The sequence below is a fragment of the Dreissena polymorpha genome, chromosome 10 (genome assembly GCF_020536995.1).
Source record: "Dreissena polymorpha isolate Duluth1 chromosome 10, UMN_Dpol_1.0, whole genome shotgun sequence".
In the NCBI taxonomy this organism is placed as follows: Eukaryota; Metazoa; Mollusca; class Bivalvia; order Myida; family Dreissenidae; genus Dreissena; species Dreissena polymorpha.
This window is the reverse complement of record NC_068364.1, coordinates 43739865-43767011: the sequence shown is the minus strand read 5'-3', so window position 1 is coordinate 43767011 and position 27147 is coordinate 43739865. Positions and strand designations below refer to the sequence as shown.

The following is a 27147-nucleotide window of genomic DNA, read 5'->3' as shown; positions in this document are numbered from 1 at the left end:
TATGAAAGTTAATTTAAAATCCTTTTTTCAAAGACTTGTTGTATTAATTGCGGTTGATAGCTGATGTCCATTTTTACATCCATTAGGAATACACTATATATAAGGAAGGTGCAATGTTGAACTTGATGTTAAGCAATTATGAATTAACAATATGTAAGTATTCTATCTTATGTACTATGTGACAATACCAATGTTTGCAATCAATATATGGAATATCAAAAAGAAGAGCCGCATCATAAGCGCATGAACGGCGACGAAGCATATAAAAATTAAAATTGTCATCTCGGGGATCGTGCATGCATTAAGTCTGCACGACCACAATACAAATAAATTAAAACCACCGGTGAATGCACCGTTCACTCAAATCAATACCAACGGATACAGGTTTTCGAAGTTCTAATAAACTCGGCTCTGTATTTTTTCGGAGATGTTTGATTAAAATAATATATTAGTGATAATAACAAAATAAAATAATTTTGTATTATTTACGCGCAGCACTTTTGATTATCCATGTACCATAAATCTACAATAATTACTCAATAATCCACAATAATATCCACAATAATTTATAATAATCCACAATAATCCACAATAATCACACTTCATTATTTCATATAGAGATTATTGCGCTCTTAAAGTGATATTATGGGCATTTTTCATTGTTCAATTGACCTGAACTGCGTGATCAGTTGTCAAACGAAAGTACGGATGATATTCAAATGCATAATTTTCTCTTTCCGAGATATTGTTTAAGTAAATTGATGCTGCATTAACAAATATAAGTGTATATGAAGTGAAAACACCAAAAATAAACAACGGTTGCGATAGACACCTATAAACTGTTAGATGCCCATAATATCACTTTAAAGATTTTTTTTCTTTTGTTTTAAATATTAAATTAACGATGTAGAAAATAGGTCACCATTTGTTGACAGAGTCTTCTTTTTCAGAAAGCCGACAATGTTAAACGTAGCCTTCAGATCTTAATTCTTAAAAAGGCACCCATGCTTTATTTGTTCGAGACATTAAATAACTTATGTGAAACTCATCTTCAACAAGATTTTTATTATTCATATAGAACGCTGTGGTGTGGTTCTGCACATAATATATACAGCAACCTTAGATCCGATTAAGTTAACCATACAGCCACATCCGCGTTCATCATATAAATAAGTTAAAGAGCTAATTGTCATTGTTGGCTCTGTACTCTTTGGGTTTATTCATCAACAATACATTCTTGACCGAAAAGTATTTGTCAAACGTGTCTGTTCAGACATCTCGTTTTAATTTAATACAAACTGCAGTTTTTGGTGTGGGCTTGTTTTGTGATTGGAAGCCGGTGTACCCGGAGGAAATCCTTACTTGTCCGGTATGGTGAGCACCAACAAACTCACATGACTCTGTGAACGGGGATTGAACCAAGTTCGCCTAGATGAAAAGCGTGTGTACCAACCACCGCGCTAACAGGGCAGCCAAACAAAAATATGGTTTCACTTTCCTCACATAGCACCGTTGCAGAGTTACAAAGAATATATTATTTTGCATTCATAAAATAAGCAACAATTCAATGGTTTTAAGTACTGACCTTAATAATATATTATCCGCTATGCTGCAACGTCCGTTTCCATCTATGTGTTGCTCAACTAAAGTGTCATGGTTTTGCACGACGATTTTGATCAACCAATATGCATAGGTTAAACCCATTTACAAATATCCATTACTTCACAAACGACACCTCAAACTACCTTTGAGGATGGACACCAGATGTGATTTAAATCGTTGGAATTTATCAAAATAATGGTTTCTGATAGCATATCCAAGGTAAACAAAGACTCACAGTCCGTTAATTACGGAATACCGTTAGGGCCATCGTGGTAACACATTAAAGGGACCGTCAACCAGATTGGCAAAAAAAGAAAAGTTCTCAAATACCGTATTTTTTTCAATTATTAGTTTATATTGATTAAAATATCACGACTGGTGAATCACATTACTTGAAAAAAAGTTAAGTTTTCATATTTTCAGTATATTCGATTATAAAATTTTACTTGGTATGTGTACCAGGTAACTATAAATAACGCAAGTAGATTGATCATCATCGTCACGTGGTAAACCCAGGAATGCAAATTGTGCATGCGTAGTGAATTGTATATATTTTAATATATAAAATTATCATTCTACTTGCGATATTCTTAATGTGTATATCGTTATGTCACACATTTTTGCGAAATTGTATTACCGAATACACTGAAAATATGAACTTTTTTCAAGACATGTTATATACCATTCGTGATATTTAAATCAATATAAACTATTAATTGACAACAAAAATACTATATTTTAGATCGAAGCTCTATAGAACTGCATCCCCGTGCAGGGATACAAGCTGTTCCAAGATATTAGACATCCTTTTAGCTTATTAATTTAAATATTTGAAACCAGAACCTGTGACATACAGAAACTTGAGCTTGAATTAACAATTCTGTCACATACCGAGGATTGTAATTTACAGGAGAACATGAATCAGTTCTTTGGTAATTAAAGAGACAGTAATTGTGAAAAGTACCAAGTAATATCCAATTGTGAAAAGTACAGCCTTATCTCCAATTTTAAAAGTACATCCAAATCAATATTGGTGAAAAGAAAAACACGATCTCCGATTTAAACAAGAGCTGTCTCCATCGGAAGACATATGCCCCTGAAAAATGCTTTTTCGAAACCTAAACACAGATTTCGAAACCTAAATGGGGACCCTTAGTTCAAGGTCAAGGTCAAAGGGGTCAAAATTTGTGTGTATGTGGAAAGGCCTTGTTCATATACACATGCATACCAAATATGGAGGTTAAATCTAAAGGGACATAGAAGTTATGAGCATTTTTCGAAACCTAAACGCAAAAGTGAGACGGACAGACAGACGGACGGACAGACAGACAGACAGATGGACGGAAAGATTGACGGACGGACAGTGCGACTGCTTTATGCCACCCTAACGGGGGCATAAAAAAGAAAAGCCTAATGGAAACAAGTATAATGTATTCATCATTGTCAAAATTGAATTTATACACTCACAAAATACAGTCTTTTGATAACCCTACCCTGAAGAATTAATTTTTCTTAAACACCAAACAATTTGTTTTACAATTTTCCAAAACTTAAAACAAGAGGGCTTGAAAGGCCCAAAGTCGCTCACCTGAGATAACACGATATTATTGGGACAAATCTTCTGACCAAGTTTCACGAAGATCAGAAATAAATGTGGCCTCTAGAGTGTTAACAAGGTTTTACTATAGCCATATAAGGAAAAATGCCCCGCCCCCTGGCAGCCATGTTTTTCAACCAACCGGCATTATTTTTGAACTCATCAAAGGTATTACCGGGATGAATCTTCTGACCAAGTTTCATGAAGATCGGGGAGTAAATGTGGTCTCTAGAGTGTTAACAAGATTTTACTATAGCCATATAAGGAAAAATGCCCCGCCGCTTGGAAGCCATTTTTTTCAAGCAAACATAATTATTTACGAACTCATCCAAGATATCATTGAGACCAATCTTCTGACCAAATTTCATGAAGATTGGCCAATAAATGTGGCCTCTAGAGTGTTAACAAGGTTTTACTATAGCCATGGTGGCCATGTTTTTAAAGCAACCAAAATCATTTTCGAACTCATCCAAGATATCATTGGCACAAATCTTCTGACCAAGTTTCATGATGATCGGAAAATAAATGTGGTCTCTAGAGTGTTAACAAGGTTTTACTATGGCCATATAAGGAAAATAGCCCCGCCCCCGTGGTGGCCATGTTTATCAACCAACCGGCATCATTTTTGAACTCGTCCAAGATATTATTGGGATGAATCTTCTGACCGAGTTTCATGAAGATCGGTCTATAAATGTGGCCTTTAGAGTTTACTATAGCCTTATATAGCCATATAAGGAAAAATGCCCCGCCTCTTGGCGGCCATGTTTTCCAAGCAAACGTAACCATTTTCGAACTCATCCAAGATATCATTAAGACAAATCTTCTGACCATATTTCATCAAGATTGGACAATAAATGTGGCCTCTAGCACAGCTTTTTGACACGGTTAAGCACAGCGCGTAGTTAATGTGTCCGACCATACTGAAATCGGAGTGCTCAAACGAAATCAAAGAGCTGAAAGGCTCATCTTCGGTGTACAGGTTATAAAATAACAAAAAAAAACATGTTTATCACGTTGTTGGAGAGACAGAATACCTGCGCCAGCGGTTACAAGTTACCTATGACTTCTTTGAGAGTTGAAAGTAGAGTATTTATCCATTTTGTGTTGGAATTGAATAGTATAAAATATGCTCTACTTATTTTATTCGATGATACACGGAAAGGAACATTTCTCTCCAATATTTTTCAAAATCAAGCCCTACATTTTCTAAAATATGCACCATTAATTTGGTTTCCTTTCTTTTTATTATAAGTATTACTTCCATACCACGATGACGTTTGTTTTAACTTTACGTTTTTATATAAAAAAAACATGTATCAACGTGACTTTAGATGATGTTCATTGTTTGTGTCTTCTATACTAACATTTTTTTCACGTTATTGCACAATATTACCCAACCTTGTACATATAACCATTCAATCACAAACGTATAATGTATACATAGTTAGTATAGGAACTCTTTCACAGTTTGACAAAATTTCAATTTTACACAACATGAATGTCATGACTCAACAATAATATACGCATAATATTCAAACAAGCAAAATAACTCTAGTGTTAACGTATATGCTTGTTTATTGATAGGGTTCAAACAAACACGTAAAAAAGTTACGTGATGTACTGGTGGCGTGTCAGAATATGCATGTCGGAGATTGTTTCTTTATTATTACAAATTATTTTTAAACAATATTTAAAATATCACAGTTGAATAAGTACAATAATAAAATGTTATTTTTCAAAAATACGGTAAATATGTGAACAATTAATTGTTCGATATGCGCGCGTACGAGCATTATGCGATCAAAAGTCAACGCATGTTTTGTTCATTGTCAAGTAGTATGTGTGTTTTTCTCTTTCTATTTGCATGTAAGTTTGTCATTTTTATATCGTGGGGTTACTTTAAATGAAATAATAATGTCGTAGGTTTTTTGTATATGGGCACGTTTGGGAAGTTTGAGGACTTGGTATTAAATTTCACCAGTTATTCAGTGAAGTGGACACGAGAGTTAAAGGGTCGTCAAATAATAATTTACGTTGCAGGGAAAACAGATCTACTCTGATGTTTCGAGTCATGTAGCAAATCATTTCATATGATGTTTGCGGTAGGTGGCAGCACCTAATGATAGGCTATTTCCCGAGTTTCCACGATGCTATTAACCCTATCAACATTTAAAATTTGGAATATGATTACAATAAAAAAAACATTATGTTTACTGGTACTCAGATCAGTTTTATAAATGAGATTGTGACTTTCCAATAATATTCAGTTTGGATTTTTAACCACTGTTTCCTGACCTGTTAATAACCTTTTTGTCATGCAGTTCTATCACTCAAACATTTTAAATGGCAGGGAGGACAGGACATTAATAATTAATAATTGTGCTTGGACCCTATCCGCTATCATGATGACCAAATGAACGCGAAATTCTTAATTTTACTCTTGTTTGGTTTTAATGTTTACGATTTCGGGATATGAAACGCAGATAATCAATTGTCTAAAAGGAATGTAGTCAATCGATTTCTGCAAGATAACTGATGAATAGATCGCACAAGCTATTTATTATTCCTGATATAATCGGTTTCTTGTAGGTTGTAAGGGGGGCTCATGATTGTCAAAAGCCTTTATCTGTAAGTTGTTTAAACAAACACTCACGTTATCTTTATAATACAAATCGAGTAGAACGCCAATCCTTATTGCCTTTTATATTACTTAAACAAAAAAGAAGATACCATTTTTTACGTCAGTCAACACTTCATCCACTGATAACGAAATAAAACTCGAACGTCCGTTGACATTTAAATGATATTGAACCAGTTTACGGCCTTACAAGCTATGTCGGGATAAGTTGCCTTGTTAGAATACCATTAGTAAGGGATGTACATAGCGTTTAATATCCATTCGTCTCCACCCTTACGTCGAGGACGCCGACAAACATCTAGAAGAGTCTGACACTGGCTAGGGTTCGCATAGATGCGAAGTACAACGCGTAGACAGCAGGTATTTCGGTCTAGGCGGCAGGTCTTCCTGTCTAATTGCCCCAGGTGCGAATGTTTTCCGTATAAACTGTTCTAGCTTACAGTATTAATCATATATTAAAAGCGGATTATATAATAACTGCAATACTGATGATGAAAATGAGTATGATGATAATGATACTAATAATGATAACAATTATAATGCGTATTTTTATTATTTTGGAATTCTGGGTGTGTTTACGATGCGATAGCAAATCTAATACTAAACATGTTTGCATATAGTGTTTTACTTGTATGTTGTTGTTGTTGTTTGATGAAGCCAACTTTGGTGTTGGTGTTGAACATCAAAGAATGACACGAGTGCCGGGAACATTTTTTTCTAATACACCAGATCATAAAGGACTTTTCTCCATTAAATAAAAAGTGCAAGGCCGTTTGTAAAGAGATTCGGTCCATACGAAAAGTACTGACGGAAACTTAAATGATAGAATGGCAGAACCATTATTATACTATTATTACATAAAAGGTTGGAAAACGGTAAAAACTGTGGCCCTATAAAGAGGTGTGACTATGTAAACAATTTCACGAGGCCCATATTAAAAGACACACTGTCCAAACTAAAATGTTCGGCCGTAAAATATTTTTCGATCTCGCTTTTATTTTTAATTTATTAATTAAACTTAAATAAATATAGTATACAAGATAGCAAAAAACTGATTGTTTCGCACGATTGATTGAAACCATGCTAATATACGTTTTAAATATAAGTAAAGTTGACCGCATGAATTCTTAAAATTTAGACAACAAATTAAAACAAATATCCGACTTATGTATGGTACGATTCCTGTACCAAAGTCAGCAAGGAAAGAGAACTCTACAACTAATCTACGAAGGAGCGCACTTAACATTTTCAAAGAAGGCTACATAAGCTCTTTACTATCAACATGATATCCTCCCCCCTTATACATAAGGTGCTTGTTGCTTGCAGTGTTTGTTCGAGCATGGTTACTTTAGTAATGGACCCGGTGGCGATCACTCAAAATTATTTTGCATTTATACACGATATTGTGTTACAGACAAAATAACTGAATTATTGTATTTAGATGTATGAGGCATACATAAACGTTCACACAATAAAAAATGGGCGTCTTTGGATATTAAAAATGTATAGTCAAACATATCTTGTTACATGAGGATGTATATTTACATAGCATGACGTCTTCTTTCATATAATATAAAGAAGTGAAACTCCAGCTGCTGGAGCAGTATTGAATTCTCATACACAATTAGTTGGTCCTTCATTTAAAGCAAGGCAAGTGACCAATTGCCCAAACAGCACAAAACAGCACAATACAAAACAACATACATAACACATAAATGAATAAAGCTGGGGTCACCGCCTTGGAACGGTCAATGCAAAGCATTGGGGGTTTAAACCGGTTTTTGAGCGCTCAACCTCACACTTGGCCCAGCAATATTCATGATACATTTAAGTGTAAATAGAATTTAACCTCATAGCATTGTAAGTCAAATTAAACAATAATAAAAGGGAATTAAAACGCATTCAATTTGATTACCATTTTACTACTCAATGGTAGGAAATAGACCAGAGCAACAGAGCTACAACTTTTTGAGGAACGATGAAATGAAACTACGAACAAGTGTCAACTACATTCCATCTTTATAGAAAATGATTTAGGAATATAGCATCATAAAGTTAATAATTCAGATCATCATCGCGCAAATACAGGAAGAAGCAGCAATAATGGGTGTAAAGTTCCATATTACATTGATTGGTTGTTTATGTGACTGCAAAAAAAATCAAACAAGAAACGCCTGTCAGAGAGAAAATAAAATGAAAATAGAACGCTATAAACCCAATGACGTATACATGTAGATTACATTTTGAGAAGTGATTTAAAGCGGTAAACAATACATCAAAGAAATACGAAATTCATGAACACTCGTAAGCTTTTGGCAGTTCAATAGGTGTTACGTGGTACGAACCACTCGGGACCGCCCTGCCAATTTAGCTTAACTTATGCATGTTATAGCATTTTTTGGCATTGTATCGGTATTTGTCTTTTCGAAAAAATAACGACAAAGTTGAATAAACGCCGACTTCGATTCTGAATAATTCATTCAATATTTTCTTTTAATTCTTTTTATGTCAACGTATTGTGCATAGCTTCATTTGTTTACACTTCAAGGACAAAACGGACTTGTTTTCGCAGGCGTACACATTTCGTTTCACTTTCGGTTTCAGTTTTGTGTTGAACGTCATTACGTTAACGTTATCGTCAAACTGACAGCATTTCTCTATTGACGATTGAAAAGCAACGTCGTTATTATTCAGGGCATACCGTGACATCATTTGGCACCTTGTTGATGAAAACGTAATTCAGTAATATATCGTTTATTTGCATAAAAGGTTCAGCAGGAAATAAAACACAGGTCAATCGGGACTATATTATCCAATAACTATTCAGCGTTAATGTAAAAATGAAAAACAAAATATAATTATATCAACAGTAATATTACACAAAGAAGTTTGAGTTAATATAATCACAAGTGTTACTCCCTCGGTACCGAAACAACGTGTATTTACTAAAAATCGGTCAAGATTATTTTAGTAAACTAGTGTACATGCTTTCGGTTAAGTGAAACTTTCTTTTATTACTGAGTATATTAAGCTAACTATGATTCTATATACATGGACATACGTTAGTTACAATAAAACAAAATCTATGCTTTTTAAAGCTAAAGATACATTATTTTATACAAAAAATTTATACAAGTTATTTTTGCAATATGTTTTGTTGAATCACACCCAGACATATAAAAACACTGCATCCAACGTTAATGATTTAAATGTTATTTAAAATATCGTGTAAAACAAACAATCAACTCAACATCCCATTATACAAATTATTAAAGTATCCTTTACTGGGCATACTAATACGTGTACACATGGACGACAAAAACGTCCGTGTAAAATATTGTGGATCTTATCAATGACATACTTTACTTTCTATCCAATTGCAAGCGAGTTTGATATACTCCAAACTGACCATTAGCGTCCCAACAGATGATTACAACAAATATTTCAGTTGGGATAGAGTTAGCAAGAGAGGATTTTGGTTTAAGAAACTGGATGGTGGTTTCTTTCTTTTTAGACAAGTCGATGACGTCGTTGTTACCCGCACGTGTACCCACAACTACGTCATATGTATTCATTGGCGATATTAGAAAGTGTTCTTCAAAAACATCGCTCCAATCTAATGTGATGTTGTTATGACTAAGGGTAATACGAGCGTCATTGCCTTAAATAAACAAAACAATCATTGCAGATATATATCAATATACATATATTCGCATTTCAACACATTTCTACTATGTAATTTCTTGACTATATTGTTTATAAATATACAGACATAGATGATTTCCGGGCCGCACATAAACCTACATAAAAATCATAATAGCAATGAATTATTATACAAAATAATTACCGGTTAGCTGTGGTGCTGACCCTTTTGGGAATGTGTATGTTTGAATATCGTCGCTTGTGGCGTGGGCCAGATTGGTAGCCCTGATTTGAATTGCGTAAATTGCTTCCGGTTTCAAGTTCAAACCAGTGATATCAACAAACGTGTAATTGCCACAATCAGTCCAATTAACAGTAACACCCTCTGAGGTCATCACGCGGTATTCGTAGTTGTTCAGACCTGCAGCATCCGCTATTCCATCCCATTCCACTTTCAAAGCTGTCAAGTTGTTCTGAACAAAAATCTTTTCATTTGAAGAACTTCTGTTACTGTAGGAGATTGTGTGAAACTTGTTTGGAAGGTCTGAAAAAGGCACAGCTGCTATTGCTTCAGCAATAAACTGTACCTGTGCCAAATCAATATTTGGCTTCTCGTAAGCAACAATAAGAGCGCCTGACGCTGCCAGTGTTGTTAGTTCAACGTTGTTAACACATTTCACAACACCATATAAAACGTCACCGTGGGCATTCGAGTTTAAATGAAAAGTGACCATTGTATCATTTACATAGGTATAGGGCACAATGTTAGGGGACCCGTATGAACTTCTTCCTGAAAATTATATTTATAGTTAAACACAACAACTTTGGTTACATACAGACGAGACAATCATTGAGGAGAGTCTTTAGTTTATATAAACAAAACTCTACGATCAAATTTAAACCCATTATCATACGGACTTTAGTAGTTCTTTATACATTCGTATGTAATGTATTGTAGGTTTCTTTAAAATTATTTTGCTGTTTTCGTACCTATTCCAACCGAACACTGTTTGATGTCAGTTTCATTGTCGATGACGTTCCATTGTCCGGTTATAGTGCTCGATATTGTCGATGTGTTCCCGCTTATATTTATATAAGTTTCTATGTTGAAAATAACATTAGATATTTCAGGAGGAGTGATATCCGTTACAACGGCAGTCGAATTAAATACAGACTTATGACCAGCATAATTTTCTACAATAGCCGTAACGTGTACGGGTGTGCCATGTTGGACTTGGAGATCCATTATTTCGTCATTTACGCAATGAGCAACATTCCACGAACGTAATTGTAACGATCCTGGTGAAGTTCCAGCCCCGAGTGTTATCTGCAATGAAAAACAAATCAATATAGAAACCAATACATTAACGTAGCATAAAATATGACGGTAATGTTAACACACAATTTAAAACAATAGCAATATTTTACTTAATGGCACATATATTAATATAATTTAAGAGAATTTAGATTGTAGAAGTTCATAAAATCAAACGTATAGGGTAGACATTAAAATTTGTATTACCTTTTTTATTCCACTATCTGGATCAAAGACGTTTACGGAAACAATAAACATCGACTTTCTAACTTGAGAAACAGTAACTACTCCGTGTGTTGCCTCTCCCATATCCATACATTCATATACGCCAACAGAAATATTCGTTTCGCGTTTGATATCAAATTCAAGATATATATTTGTTTTCATTTCCATCGGTAATGTAAATGCATATTTGAATGCATACGTTCCATTATGATTCTTAACAAGAGCCAGTGGACTATTTAGTCTTCCTATCCGGACAGCTACCTCTGTATTATCATTGGATACGAGTCCTCTTATTGCGTAGGGAACGTGCTTCAGAAACGTTGAACTAAATTCCGTCGTTGTATATTGAGACACAGTTAATAGCTTGTTATTAAGCGGTCGGTATTGTGCGCATGTATACCCAATTGGCGGTGAAAAATCTATATGCTTCGGAGTACTATGCACGATCTTGCTAAAGTGACCAGCCGCATCCTCAGCCTTTACAAGCCCAGTATACTTATGTCCATGAGAAAGAGTTGCATTCTGAAACGTGTGCGTTGTTTTCAACGCAACGTTAATGAAATTGACATGTGTTTGCATCGCGTCGACGTCGATTACAGCTACATGGTATGCCTTTACACCAGACGAGTGGTCGATGAATCCATGCCAGGATAGACTGAATGTGTCTCCGTTTGATTGGAAATGTTCGTCAACGTGATGTTTTGTGTTGAACACAATCCCCTCTAGAGGGTTATCAGTGTCGACAACGAAGCCATCCGAATGAGCTGTTTTTCTGCGATGGATATTATTTATTGCAGTCACTGTGATATAATAACGCGTTCCTGAATGCAAGTCCAAGTCCGAAAAAGTTAAGTTTTGGTACAGTCCAACGTATGTGTTGTTAAAAACGTCACTACCTGTAAATAAACCGATTTGAAACACTTTAAAATATAACACATGATAAATAATCAAAGCACAAATAAATCATTCCAGGAAAACATTAACAAGTTATTTCATATAATTGACTATAGTCACAAAATCATATAACAAAAACCTATAAGTTCATTTCAAACAGAAATGTGCATAAAGTTTACATAAAGAAGTAAATCGTACAAATTATATTTATATATATTACCATTTATAACGGTACCAAGAGATACATAATAGCCCTTAATATGCCCTTGTGGTTCTTGGAAAACATCGTGCCAACATGCCGTTATTTTATCTGTCCAATCTATGTAGTCCAGGTCTTTGGCACAGTCAGATGTCGAATCCTTCACGAAGTGAAGTTTCTTCACTGAAGGCGCTGTTTGGTCAACAATAATAGGGGTAGACGAATAAATCTTGTACATGTCACTCTCAAACCATGCCTTTACATAAGCTGTATAATGTTTGCCGGGATCGAGATTTTTTCCAGTCGGAAGGCAATACACACCTCTTGTATTTAATCCGACATCAAACCATGGCTTTTCTAGCTTCAAATCAAATATGCCATATCCGATTGCAGAATCTGTTTCTCCAACAGACCACTCAAATCGCTTTATGAACGGCTTCGGGTTAATGTCTGTAAAGTTCCATTGGACAGCTAAGCAGGCTGAGGAATCTATTATTCCATTTTCACTGATGAATGAAACATGGATATTTGTGTCAATGGAATTGTTAGAGACACATTTGTAGTTCACTGCATCTGTGCATGGTTTATTAAACAAACTACACGTACATGTTGAGTCACAATAATGGATATCACAGGAATGTTTCTCAATGCTCAAGAAACCTCTCTGGTCAGAAATGTTTTTTGTCGGAGTTTCTGATGTGGCGATTGTAGTAACTTTAGCTGCAGAACTATTCAGACCTGCAAAGTTCTGAGCCCATATTGTCAAGATCAGTTTGTCATTCGGATAAATATATTTGTCACTTAAGAAATTAATACGTTCATGCGTATTAGTATTTGGTCGAAATGTCAACACACCTTTTGTTAGTTCTTGCCCGGAAAATGAACTACTGGCAGAGATATAATATTTTTCAATACCAGATTCTTGATCTAAAAACCCATACCATGACAACGATACATTTGATAAAGCATCACCAGATGTTCCAAGGTTGTTCCAACTCATCGTAGGCAGAAAGCCACCAGTATGTGGAGGGGTAGAATCTATCAAAATGTCGGAGGAGTTCGCAGATGTACATAGCCCTGCGGCATTACAACATGTTACTACCACCCAGTATCGGTCACCATTATGTAGCCAATTGTTCTTGTCAAATGTAATCGCAAATGAATCATATTGACCTAGTTTAATGTTGTCTAACGGTGTATGTCCCTCGTTATGAGTTTTCAACGTCAGAATATGTTGAATGATTGTGCTTTCCCTGTCTTCAAATTTCCAAACAACGTGAAGTTTTGATTTTTCAAAACTGACTGCTGAAGTATTTTGAAGTTTCATCGTATTGCCGTGCAGAAAAGACGGCGCCATTCTAACAATAGGCTTAGTTGTATCAATAATGAAATAATCAGACGATCTGGTGGCGTTCAAACCGACTCTATTGAACGCTATCACGGATGCGTAAAGTCTGCGATTGATCGGTAAGTCTATCCCCGTTTTGATGATGTTTGAATGAAGCAGAGTATCGAAATACGGGACAAGGTCGCATAATTCAATAACGGTACCCAGACAAAGTTCAAAATGATGAATACCTGATTGTGGATCTTCAAATCCTGCCCAGAAAATGTGGGCATTTGTGCTGTGAACAAAAATTGATGAACATTATTATTATACATTTTTGAAAACACTGCGGTCTTGATAAATTATATTTGAAAACAATATTCTAATTATGTAGTAAAATTCAGATGGTGAGTTTTGTCGAAATAGTCATGCGCAAAAAACTGGGATGAATAAACAAACTCATATATAGCATACCTTTGAGATTGAAAGTGCAAGTGCTTTTCAAACAAGCCGACCCTTACAACGCCAGCAATAGGTGGCGAATTATCAAGCAGTATTCCATCGGACGATTTTGATAGGCAGAGTCCAGCCTTATTACAAACCGTCACAGAACAGAAGTATATTTGGCCAGCGCTGAAGGAGGAATTCCAACTGTAGTCTGTAGGGAAACATGTATTATGTGTAATTACAATATAGAAATTACTTTCTACTTTAAACAGGGATTGTAAAATATTGGACTAAACTCAATTTTGTTGATCTTGTATACACTTTCAATTTCGATCGACTAAATCAACATACCGTTTTGCAGACCAACATGTAACATTGGTTCGATATCGTCCTCTCCAGGATTTGAACCAAGACCAACAATGAAATGACTTATGCCCGATTCAATGTCAATAAATCCCGTCCAATGACAAACGATCTGATGCATATTTATTTGGAAGTCGAGGTCAATCTGACAAAAACATAATCCGAAACTTCTGTTGTAAATATATGGTAACTTGAAACGCTCAACAACATTATTGAAATATGAAAGTTAATTAAGATAAATAGTTCTTCCGGAAAAAATGGCGATGACAAAATAATTATTTGACGCGTCTATAAAAACACGGAGTTAACGTTGTTCAAATGCTGATAGTGTGTTCGAAGGTTGAGATAATATCGCGTCGGATGCCAATATAATATCACTAAAACGTCAATGTAAATAGATCTTTGTTTGATACATAATGATTACACGGCATTTGTTTTCCGTGATAAATACAACTACATAACACTATTGCTGATAATATGTGTAGCGAACTTACTGACTGATTCCAGTGCCCATCCAACACGTATCCGCCTTCGGGTGGAGTTCGATCAACGACAAAAGTCGCAACTGCTGCTACAGATTGTAATCCGGCTCTATTGACAGCCTTTAACGAATTAATTGACGTTAAAACGACATTTTGCTCAATGCACCATCTTAAGTGTTTATAAGATAAAATGACGTTTGCACTTTAGATTTATGCAGATTTTAAAGTAAATGTTTCGATCCTTATTTAAAAAAAATCATGCCGCCTAAAGTAGATGCCATTACATTCATCGGCATGTATCAAATGAATTGTTCTATATTTATTATTATATCTGAAAACAACACTCACTTTAGCAAAAAGGAAGTACACGTGACCATCAATGAACAGACCAGTTCCGTCAATGTTGACGATTTCGTTTCGAAACACGATTTTTTGTGCAATATTTTCAATGTCAGATTTAGAACCGATGCTGATTTCAAAGTTCTTGATGCCGCTGTGAATATCTTCAAATCCATGGACATTCGCAGTAAAAAAATCGGAGGTAACATATACAATAGATCTGTCATCTCGCTCTATAACGACTCTTCCAACGGAAGGCGGTGATCTATCAATGATAACCTCTTCAGACATTGATGAGGATGAAAGTCCGGAATAATCAAACGCTGCAATTACATAAACAACTAAAACATCTATTGATAGAACGATATATGCATAAGATTTATGATAAACATTTAAATCAACACATGAAGCATTACATAACATACCGGTTACATTGCTTGATATTGAACGACGATAGAAAAGAAAGTCACAATCACACATTATGAAGAGCATGAGCATGCACCTTTAACTGTAAAATACAATGCCATTCCATCTAGGAACAAGTCGTTCAATTCGTACGTAAGCCTCTCATTACGTCCAGCTTCTCTGAAAGGCTGAATATCTCCACTGCCCCGTCTGGTACCTAAGATTTTTACGAGTTAGAAATAGCATCTAAAATATAGTTTTCAATTGAGATTTCCTGGGCAAGCTATGATTAAAACATTATTTTTGTTTAGTTTTAGAGTTATCGTTGTATTTTCCTGCATTCGATAAGCTTATGATCACTTAATTGATTCACTCCTGTAAAGTTTCTTTAGTTTCATAATTCCTATTTTTTATGTGAAACAACGTATTGTTATGCTTAATTGACCTTAATTACTACAATACCCTTACCAACTTGATAGGCATAGAACTGAATATATGATGGGTATCCAAAAAGCTTAGCGTCAACATTATCCTTGAATCCATGCCAGGAAATTTCTACTTCGTTGCCTGTTATGTATCCACTGGAACTTGTGACGTTTACAAATCCGTCGGACGGAGGAATTGTGTCTACAACAAACCCGTTGCTACATGCTCTTATTGGCTGCAAATATTCTACAGAATGTTCCAAAGTAACGTTTATCCTTTCAGTCTTTACACAAATGTAGTAGTATGTGTTCTCGAAGATGACATCTTTGCTAAAGTGCACATAGCTGTTCTTATTCGTCTCGGTGGCAACACAAGAAATATCAAGTGCGCAATCGGATAGAGGCAATCGCCTTTCCTTCATAAGATACCATTTAATTAGTCTTGCATTGTTGTAAAATATGGCTCCGACCATTGTTGAGTTTGATTGACCAAATGTTACTTCCTCATCACGAAGGAAGGAAAACCGACTTCCGAGATTGTAGCTTTCGAGCAACTGAAACAGTTCAACCCAGTTTAATGTAGCAAAATATTTAGTTGATAATGAATGACGCCTAAGGAATATGCCCAATTAATATACAAATATGTGTGTATGCATAATTTACATATCGACAAAACTACATAAATAGAAATACCTTTTCAATTTGTATCCACGAATTCCTCATACAATCGAAATCATACACACTATCAGTGATTGGTGCAGTGGTCAGTGCAAACGATTTTGATGCAGTATACATTCGACCAACGTTGGAATATGCTCTCACGCAGTAAAACAATGATCGGAATTTATTTACTGGTAACTCTACTGTTACGGTAATCTGCAAAATATAAACACATTTATACATATTTGATTGATCGCGGCCAAAAATGTTAAAGCTTATCTATTTTCTTTTGACGTTTGATAACTTTTTTTTTAAATTTTTAAATACTTACATTTATGATTTCTAAATTGTGTTTATCCATAGAAACAGTGCTTAAATTGGTGATTTGTTTCAAGCATCCCATGTCATCGCTGACGAACCATTTGTAAAGAGCGATTCCACTTGTTGCATGGAACTGTTTCCATTGTGCGGTAAGTTTATAACCTTTTACTGCTGTGTATTCCTCTATTTGCGCTAAATAGATTTCTCCAAAAGGAATGTCGAAGTCAACATCAACCGATCGAGACTCTTTAGTACTTGAACATCGGTGTTGGTTGCAAATCCGGATTGCTGATCGATACTGATAATTTTTCTGTAGTTCATTGACAGTGTTGTTAGTCAATATCTGAAACGGCCGTGTACTTTCTATGCAGGTAGTGTTACTAATTCCATAACAGGTTCGCTCTATGATAGAATATTGAACATATCCTTCAATATTTTTCATTATATCAGGAAATGAATATCTGAGACAAACACGATCATGTCCATTTATATAACTGTCATTTGAATTCGGTTCGAAAGCCAAAACAGACACTGGTGTTGGAGAATACATTATTGTCAAACATGGGTTTTCCACATAAGTTATAAATGACGCGCGGGTCTCGTTGTTTATTCTGTCAATCACGAGTAGTTTCCCCGGAATTCGAAATGCCGTTGACGTTATATCCGTATTGTGTAAGTGAACAGTATAGGAACGCCCAATAGAGACTGACGATACCAGACAGATTTGACTTTGGCCGTTAGTATATGTTGTTACATAATTTAATGCATGGCATGGCGAATTCCTCAGTCCATGTTGAATGTCGTATATTTGTAACGAATAGTCAATGATTACTACGCCATTAGAAATTGAGCTGATTGTTCCTCCACTACAAGATGCTTTGACATGAAAATAATACAAAGTGTCTGGTAAAATTTTCTCCGAGTAAATACACGCAAAAGATGTATTTGCAGAAGCAACAAAACCAACAATATCGGCACTGCTTATTTTAGATCCGATGCCAATTGTGTACGATATGTTTTCGTGATGATGAAAACCATGCCAATGTGCACACAGTTTATGTGGAGTAAAATGAATTGCAACGTCTTCCTTGTTAAATATATCGATGACGTTCGGATCAATGTCGATAACGTGGCCTTTTCCAGGTGGATACATTGATGGCAGTTGAAACAACGAGGATTGTAATTCTCTAGAATGCCCGACAATGTTGTAAAGGTAAACATTCGCATAAAAGAATACACCTTGCTCGGTCTCAGCGTATTGCAATTTGCTCAGTGGAATTGAGAAACAAAAGTCCCCATGGACGCATTTCTTTGATTGATCTAACGTCCATTCCAACAGCGGAGTCACCGTGACGTCGTCATGCCCTTGAAAAATATAATTATGCATTTTAAAATCAGGAAATGATTCGCATGACTGCCCATATTAGAATTAAGGTCAAGGTTTATATGTATATATCAAGTTATAAGTAAAGTAGTTTTAATCATCGTGTGTATTATATTTAATATTTGTATACTTATTTGTTGGACGTTACTTACCAAACTGAAAAAAGATTGTCTGTATTGGTGATCTTTGTTCATCGTCATAAAATGTATCGTTTGACCAAGAAATATTTATGAACTTATCGTCAATTTCGACGGATGGAATTGTGTTGTACTCAGGCGGTGTGTTGTCAATTATAAATGGTCCGATTGTAGTAGTACTTTGTAAATTTGCTTTATTCACAGATTTCAGCAGTAAATAAAATGGTTCATTAGACCCAACTCCTGCGTGGTGAAAAGAAAAATAAGTATTTCTGTGAGTTGGTTGATAATCTATTAACGTCGGAACAGATGGTAAAACATTTTCGTAGCGAGCTATTCCAACATAAAAGTCATTTATTTGTGATTCGTCATCCTCCATTTCCCAGTCAATATGGATATGGTCATTAGGTATAAATGCAAATTCTTCCGGGTTGTACAGTGGAATATGTTCCAAAATAAATGCAGACATAGCACCATCATTTTTCATAATCTTTGAAGGAAGTGACTCAATCATTTGATTGATTGCGCTGGAATATGCCAGCGATTGATTTTTCCGGGAACAAGATCGGTGAAAATCAAAATCATTAACTGACAATTGAATTTTTTCCATGTTTGATGTGAGAAAAAATAATTTCGTCCCATTACAAAGCAACGTCTCACGCCATTTTGAATTTCTCACGCGGATATTTTTTACTTGAGGTGGTGTCCTATCTCTAGTAATGCCGTCAGAGCAAACCGCTTTTGATGGTTCCATTGCATTATTGTAGGCTACGATAGTAGTAAAAACTTTTCCGGTATGATTATTATTCATAACTACTGACTGTTCCGATGAAGGAATTTCTTTGTACTGTAAAATAATATCTAAATGTGGACTTTCAAGATCATCTGCTGTAAGGCACGATTTTGAAACTGCAATACGATACATATTTATGTCGCTTTCGTGGTCAATAAAGCCAAACCAATGCACGATGAAACTATTGTCACTGGTGTAGTCAATATCATTGCCATCCACGGGTCCTGTAACGTATCAATCAACAATGAATAGAGTTAAATTACATGTAATAATGAAAAACAAAATACCAACAACATCATGGCAATACAGTTGTTAGATTTTACCTTCAAATACAACCCCGGGTTCTGGAGGTGAATCATCAACTAGTATGTCAATGCTCTCCGTGTTTGATAGCCCGGCGTTGTTAGTTGCCGTCAACGTGAAATAGTAGTTACGATTGTGATTACCCATGTGGGTTCCAAGAATGTGCAATTTATTCAAGTCAACTGTGTAGTTGAAATGTTCGCATTTACCAATCATGGGACAATAACATGCATCAGCCCCTGATGTGCAGTTATAACTCTGTAAAATATTAATTTGAAATAGGTTGAGCAATTTGACATAATATTATATCGTATATAGTTTACGTGGTTTCCATGTTTCAATATAACAGATGAGACATTCAAAGAAGTAGATTAAATTAAGCCGTTTACCTCATTTACATATTTGGCACCTAGCGTGCCGTTTAATAACTCTTCTCTTGTGTCGCTTTTTCCAAATGACCATTTCATATTTCTGATTCCACTGTGTGAATCATAAGTTTTAAAAAACAAAATCATCCCCGAAAGATCCGTTGAATCGTAGACAAATAGTTGCGTTACTCCGTTTTTTAGGAGATTGATATTTACAATTTGAGGAGCGGTCCTGTCAATAAATAATGTCCTGTTACTACCTAAACTGTTATTTACAACGTCCAAAGCCTCAATCTGCATGTAAAATGTATCGCCATCTTCCATGTCCAATGCTTTACAAAACTGTTGGTTTTCAAAATTTGGAACAATATCTGAACCAGTGGTATTTTCATGAAACTGTCTGTGCCGTGTCCAATGAAACACAAATCCCAAAATACCGGCGATATTAGGCGTACCACTAACAGGCAAAACGCCTTCGGTTTGATCATAAATACTGTCAACTTCAATTAAACGATCTGGTTGTATTGAGTTAAGTAGTTCGTTGTCTCGAAAAAATGTATTGTAAAAGTAACCTTTCCAGTCCAAACACACATCGCTGTGATGATTTTGCCACGCATAAGGTTCAGCACTCGAAGCGCTTGTTATCTGGAACAAATTCTTGTAGGATGTGTTTAAGGACGAGAAGTTGTCATACAACACAAATCTTCTGGCACGTTGGACATTATTTGCAAAGTCCTTTGTTTCCAATGTTATGCAGTACAATTTCGGTAGATCTGATGTAAAGTTTAAACTTATAGACGATTCGGCATTGTTTACTTTCTTACTAAAAACAATGGAACTAAGTGTGCCGTTCGGTGGAACGACCTCATGAACATATACTTCGAATGATTCAATTCCAGAGGCATGGCTTTGATTTCCTCCACTTGGAAAAGGATCTGTCCAGCCATTAAATGATACATTTATGAGTGGATTCTTTGTAATTCTCTCTGCTAGCTGCAATGGTTCCATTCTACAATTCATTAACTCTGCACAATGTTTAGGTTTGCCGGCATCGTATTTGTAACAAATGCGTTTTGAAGAAGTTCTTTTCCTGTAAGGTTTTGCTGCGCTAATAATATGCTGAGAAGTAAACATATTTTTGCTCTTGAGGTATCCACCACTGTTTGCTTCGTAAACGACGCACAACCTATTTGTAGCAAATTAAACTCTTCCGTATAAACGATTTTCTATAAACAAAATTAATTGGGGTCATATGTCCTTTGAGTTTTATAATAGAGGAAAGAGACGTTACATGCTATTGATCTTAATAACGAGTAAGACCAGAGGTAACGCCGTAAGAAACATGAAACCAAAAAGTATCATATTAAATCTATATACATACATTTGTCCATCCACCAACGTCGTATTTGGGATGGAGATGTTATCGTTCTTTGTGAATAATTCCTTTGCATTTTGACTCTGATTGTTGTCAATTAAAATGTGTTCGGCAAGAAGTGTTGTTTCCGAACCTAGATCCAAAAATTAGCAATATGTTTTAGCTGACTGACACATTCGTTTTATATCTCCAACAAGCACAATGCAAGGAAACGTTTTTTTTCTGCACAAAACGTTTGTTACAATTGTGACCTGCTACTTAAAAAACAACAGGAAGATACATACATTATATGAATAAAAATCTAAGGAACAGCATATTTCAATTGATTTATTATATGTTTGTCATATTGATTTCAACAATTCATTAATTTACCGCCCAGGTCCTTTTTTATGATGGTTAGAGTTCCAAAGCGAGTCTCCTGTATGTAAGGAGGAATTGTACCAAACGCGGTTAAATTGACTTTGAACGATGATACAAATGTGTACACAAGACGGCGTGGTTGAATGTTTCCAAAGAAGTTTCCTCTAAACTGGCACTCCGTAGAAGATGAGTTGCCTCTCGATTGGAATGCATCGCCTTTCTCACTGTAAACTGTGGTAGCGCATGTTTCGATGGTTGCTGTTTGGTTCTTGTTCACTGTATCAAGCACACCAAAGACACTTCAAAACGTTTTATTTATTCAAATTATTAGTTTCAGTGGAATATAGAATATTATTACTGAAATAGATTTTATCAAATTTGATTTTACCTTTTCTAAACCCCAGACAAATTCAATTTGTAGAACGATGCTAAAGATCACAAATCTTACAAGTAACTTATGAGCAAACAAAGCAGATTCACATGCGTAAACGACACTGTGGGTTTAATACAAGTATGTGTAACGCCAAAAGAAAACAAAAAAAGTCGGATAGTATTTCAATACAGGGCAATACAATATAATACAATCCGTTGTTCCTTAGCCTAAACATATCAAAGATTATTTTATTTTAAATAACAATTTAATTACTCACATTGACAAAGAGTTGAAGTAACATTCGTGTTTAGGTCAAATTGCGGTGCACACACACAGTTCTTTTTCAAACCAGATCTGCATGTTCCGGGCCAACACAAATGACTGTCATGATCACAAAGCCCTGCAACATAGGTGCGGAATTAAAAACACTTAAAAAATGACGATTATTCGTAATACTGATCAACATTATTAACGACACATTATAACATGTTTAAAGTAATACATATACGGCCTGAATGTCACGGTATATAAGGCGAGGAACTGAGTTGAGATTACAAATGACATTTGTAATAACAAACTGCAATTATTCCTTGATGACACAGCTAGATGCCGTTAACCAATTAATAAACAGTAATAAATGAAGCCAGTTTTGTTATCATTAATCCACATGCGTTAAATAATAGTAATCGATGCGTTTGTTTGTTCTCGAGTTTTGTGTTTGTTTTTTAAGCGCGATATGTATATAAATACATAGCCGAACAGTTATATAAGTATTACCGGTATATGCATTTGGCAAAACAGTGTTTCTGGTAAAAAGTGATGTATGCTTGAATACCCAAAAAGATAAATACTCGTAATAGATACGTACGTTCACAAAGAGTGTCATTTGTTGTTTTCTTGAAAAATATGTTGTCATCATAGCATTTCGAACACTTAGTGTCACCATACCATGTACAATTTGGTGTTTCACAATTGGAAATAACTGTGCATTCTGAAAATATCAATAAATATCAATTAATAATTATCAATTAATTCGTGTTGTTTGTCATTCAATACTCGTTTAACATTACATGAGAATTGAATAAGAAAAAGCGATCAGATCCATACTCGTATTGACGCAATTCTTATTACCGGTGTACCAATATAAATAAGAACTATTTTTATGCGATTTGTATATTGATATGTTGTTCATAATTACAATGTCGTTTTGGTTGAAGCTGACATAAGCTTTTTCTTAGACGGTCAACAAACTTTGTTGATCTTTCTATTTTCGGCACTATTAATGTCGAAGGGTTCTTATTTACGAAAAGATGAGTTGTTTTGAAGAACATATGAAGTGGGAGTTTCGACATTTTACCAAAAGGTATTTCATTTAATGTATATTCAATATAGATATATTTCGCAAAAATTGCTCTTTTTATACCCAATTAGTATTTTGCCTTACATCAAAGACTATTAGATGGTAACATTAATTTCTCTCCTGACATCATGTTTCCGAAGTTACATTATTCCAACACTAAATGTTCATAGGATATGAAGAGAAAACACTCGGGTAGAAGCTAAAGTTATTGTCTTAATTATATATACCTCTGTTAACTTTTACGTGATATGAGAGCAAAAGCAAAAGTAACTGATTCAAGTTTCCAGTCTTGATCAATCAATCCGCCCATCAATAGTTACAATCAGTATCAGCAATATGCAAAACCACACTGACCAAAAGATACGCCTTACTTTTTTAACAAAACAATATTAACATTAGACGATGTTTATCAATCCGACTTAATAAAGTCTCGTATTAGAGGATTTTAAAATGGACAGCCCTATGCTTTGCATCTGATTGTTTAAGGTAACATTCCTCAGTACGTGTAAAATAGGAAACCAAATCCAATGACAAGCTAGGCGACTAAATGTTATCAGTGTTTGATGAGGATTTGTTTCACCCTAGACGGTGAATCAGTGGAGAACGCAAGAGAATAACACGCTGATCATGTCATTCCAGCTCGACTTAAATGATAACTTATTTATCATTTCACTCTGGCTTGGTGCAACTATATGGGGAATTGTTATGTTCATAGGTAGACAACACAGTTAATGTAAAATCTGACCCTCTCAACAATAAGCAGTAAATATAAACAGTAATAAATAGTATAATCAACCAACAAACATAATGAATAAAGTAATGAAATGTTTCCCACTAATGTTACATACATGTTGGTTATGAGGTAAAAACAAATTCAAACAAAAGCATTACAATAAAAGACAATTTGTTGATTTCAGAGTATTTTCAATCCTCTTGTGGTCATGTTTAACAAATATTTTCCCTCGTTGCGCCGCTAATCGAAATAAACTTTTAACCGACCACTCATAAAATGATAATGACAAAATCATCTATGTACCTTGAGAAACCATACACTTAGGTGGCGTAGGGTGATAAGAATTGTTAATCATGGCCATAAATCAGTACGGACTAGAACACACATCTCCATTTTCGACATTGCACTGCTTTGATTTAAGAGATATTGAAACATATTAAGCAGGATAATCAGCAGTACCACTCGAACATTATCAAGAGATTACAGATTGCTTATATGCGGAATAGTTTATCATCTACAGAGATACTGCCAGCTTTTTAAGTGCTCCGAATGCAAAAAATACATAAATGTTTTAGCCAAACATAAATAGATTAAGTAAGGAAATGAGGTAAATTAGTCATTTTTTTCTGTCCTTTTAAAAGCTTTCTCAGTGGGCATTATGTAACTTCAAGAAATTAGCGTAAAGTTGAATGTGAGTTTTAATCCTTTCCGCTGAATATGATTAAATTAAATATATTAACTATTTCGATAAGAAGCTTATTGATGCATTTGATCATAGTGGCTTAAAGAACTTTCAATTTACTGAATTTATTTTATGCTTTCCGGTGTATTATAGAGGAATATCAGAGAATTAAAACTGATAATTCACTGTCACAAACGGTGAATAATAACAGTGAAAATTATCGCTAATTTTCACTGTTTTGCTGTGAAAAGAAGACTTTTTTTAACAAGATGATTACATTATTCCAGCCAAATTCTACAGTTAACCTCTTTTACAAAGTAAATAAACGGTGAAAAAAGAGCATAAAATAAAAATAAAAATTAGATTTGGTGGAATATCGATTTTAATTCATTAATGATCATAGAAAATAGTATTTTCACGAGTGGCGCAGCTTTTCATAGCTTAATTTTATTCCACTGGACAATATTTTTTATGCAAACAGTTTACGACAAAACTAACTGAAGCCGATCGTTCTACCCTAATTTTTGGTCATTGAATTTAAGAACAGAATTCTGTGGCCTTATCGTGTGGCTTCGCGGTTCGCACCAAAAAATACTAGGCCAGTTTGAGAGTGCGATAATTTACAAGTAAATTGTTTGACATACCCTTTATTTCACACACGAAACCTTTTCTCTCAGAACAGTGATCGTCATTTAGGCCTGCATTGTTGCCAGGCCTATATATGTTAACACAGTTCGGTGCGCCTCCATTATTATTTGGTTCGCCTGGCAGCCAGTATGGGTCACAGCACTTTGTAGAGTCGAGCCATTCAAACCCCCCGTCATTTTTTAATACCGCCCCAAGCCATACGTCATTACCTTAAAATACAAAATAGTCCATTTTATCATAACTGAGCTGAACATAACTGATCCAATCATTTGTTCTTTATTTACTAATAGAATAGCTTATCGCATATAGAAAAGCCAACTGGGTTTCAAAGCTGTATTACATTATTCCAGTACTTAAATATATCATTTGAAACTAGGGCATAATCGTACCGTTATTTACTACATTATTTTTCAAATAGTTGAAGACACTTTCTTTTCCTATTTTCAAAAGATGTGCATTATTTCCCTTGCTAGCGCATGCGCTTTGAGCTTCTTCAAAAGTGTAACCTTTGGAAGGTTCGATTGCAATACATATCCCCTCTGTTCGCTGGAATCTAGAGGGACACTGACGCACTGTAATGTATAGAATTATGGGTCAAAAGTAAAACATGTATCAAATGAGACAGGAAAATATAGATGAATTAAAGTTCATACATCCATTCAAAAATCATATACGTAGAAAGAAAGTCAGGGTTGCCTCCACTTGTTGTAATATGTGGCATGAATATGATTTTAGAATCCTTATTGAAAAGATTATAATCAAAGAATCAACGTAAATAAACATTTAAAATCGTAATAATAAAGATCTTACCGTCAATGTTCGCTAAGGGACAGGATATCCATGCCGACAACAGCAAAGCACAGTACAAAATTGTTAACATGTTTTTTTCAGTAGAAAACCAGCTAAATACCAAAATCAGTAAATCCACGCAATAGTTAACTGATGTTAGGATAGAGATAATTCAATAGTTTGTATTGCAATATCCATTGTTTTATTTACGAATGCAATTGCAGAACGCATTTCATAAATTTCTCTACGAGTTTAATAGCTAAATCATAGTTGCACGGTGACTGGTCAAATATGTTTAGCCACAAAATAACTGATTATTCCTATGTCCCGATGTCTAGAGTCTTGTCTCGTGTGAAAATGATTGATAAAAGTCTTGTCATTTACTTTTGGTAGACGTGGGGATATGATAAGTGTTCTTCAAAATTAAACCAATCGGCCATTCATCGAACATCCTTATCGCCCTCTCCTATATAAAGTACATACTTCAAAAATGAAGTAAATGTTTCTCCCACGATTAAGAATTTCTCAATTTTTTGCCTGACGATGCAAAAATTATACAAAACACACACGTATTTGGTATACCAACTGATAAATTACAACGACGTATGGATAAAATAAATTGGTATATCGATCGTTATTTAATCTACAATGACAGTCTTTGTTTACTGTTTTCATAGGTTGTCGTTTTTGGATCATTGGTTTTAAAATATTGCCGCTTTGGTTGTTAACGCTTAAATAGTTTTTGTGAGGCTATTGTGATAACTAATAACTAGTGTTTATTCGCTTCAAAATAAACCATTTATTCCAACGCAAGCTATTTAACTATATTGATATATATACGAATTATCCGTCACACAAGAGTTTACTTTCATGAAAAGTATTCTCCTGTAAGGGCGCTGAACCATAGTATATAATAGGCTCCAATTCCACGTGCGTTCGTTTTCCCTGTTGTCTCATTGCT

The 27147-nt window shown here is 34.9% G+C and overlaps 2 protein-coding genes across 5 annotated transcripts in view; both read right to left on the bottom strand.

Moving 5' to 3' along the window:
* The window catches only part of LOC127848094 (uncharacterized), an 18864-nt gene extending 17049 nt beyond the window's left edge, over positions 1 to 1815 (bottom strand). The window contains exon 1 of the mRNA XM_052380392.1: positions 1586 to 1815. The gene's annotated coding sequence lies outside the window, so the exon portion shown is untranslated. The remainder of the gene's footprint in view (positions 1 to 1585) is intronic.
* Positions 1816 to 8575: 6760 nt separating this feature from the next.
* On the bottom strand, positions 8576 to 26757 carry LOC127847524 (E-selectin-like). Of its 4 annotated transcripts, none has more exons than XM_052379526.1 (23): positions 26208 to 26757; positions 25787 to 25969; positions 25394 to 25606; positions 22843 to 22965; positions 22252 to 22374; positions 21614 to 21877; positions 21248 to 21374; positions 19888 to 21052; positions 19519 to 19756; positions 18418 to 19419; positions 16892 to 18246; positions 16594 to 16776; positions 15944 to 16454; positions 15573 to 15692; positions 15080 to 15393; positions 14744 to 14851; positions 14238 to 14394; positions 13914 to 14097; positions 12134 to 13737; positions 11002 to 11915; positions 10470 to 10806; positions 9685 to 10023; positions 8576 to 9498 (listed from the first exon to the last, which is right to left on the bottom strand). In XM_052379526.1, the coding sequence occupies exons 1-23, from the start codon at positions 26275 to 26277 to the stop codon at positions 9200 to 9202; spliced, it is 9933 nt and encodes a 3310-aa protein (XP_052235486.1). In that variant the 5' UTR covers positions 26278 to 26757; the 3' UTR covers positions 8576 to 9199. The 4 variants fall into 4 exon arrangements, with proteins under 4 accessions (XP_052235486.1, XP_052235485.1, XP_052235488.1 ...); XM_052379525.1 differs by having other exon boundaries at positions 9685 to 10269; positions 26208 to 26756; XM_052379528.1 differs by having other exon boundaries at positions 9685 to 10269; positions 18418 to 18645; positions 26208 to 26754.
* Between the last annotated feature and the right edge of the window lie 390 nt (positions 26758 to 27147).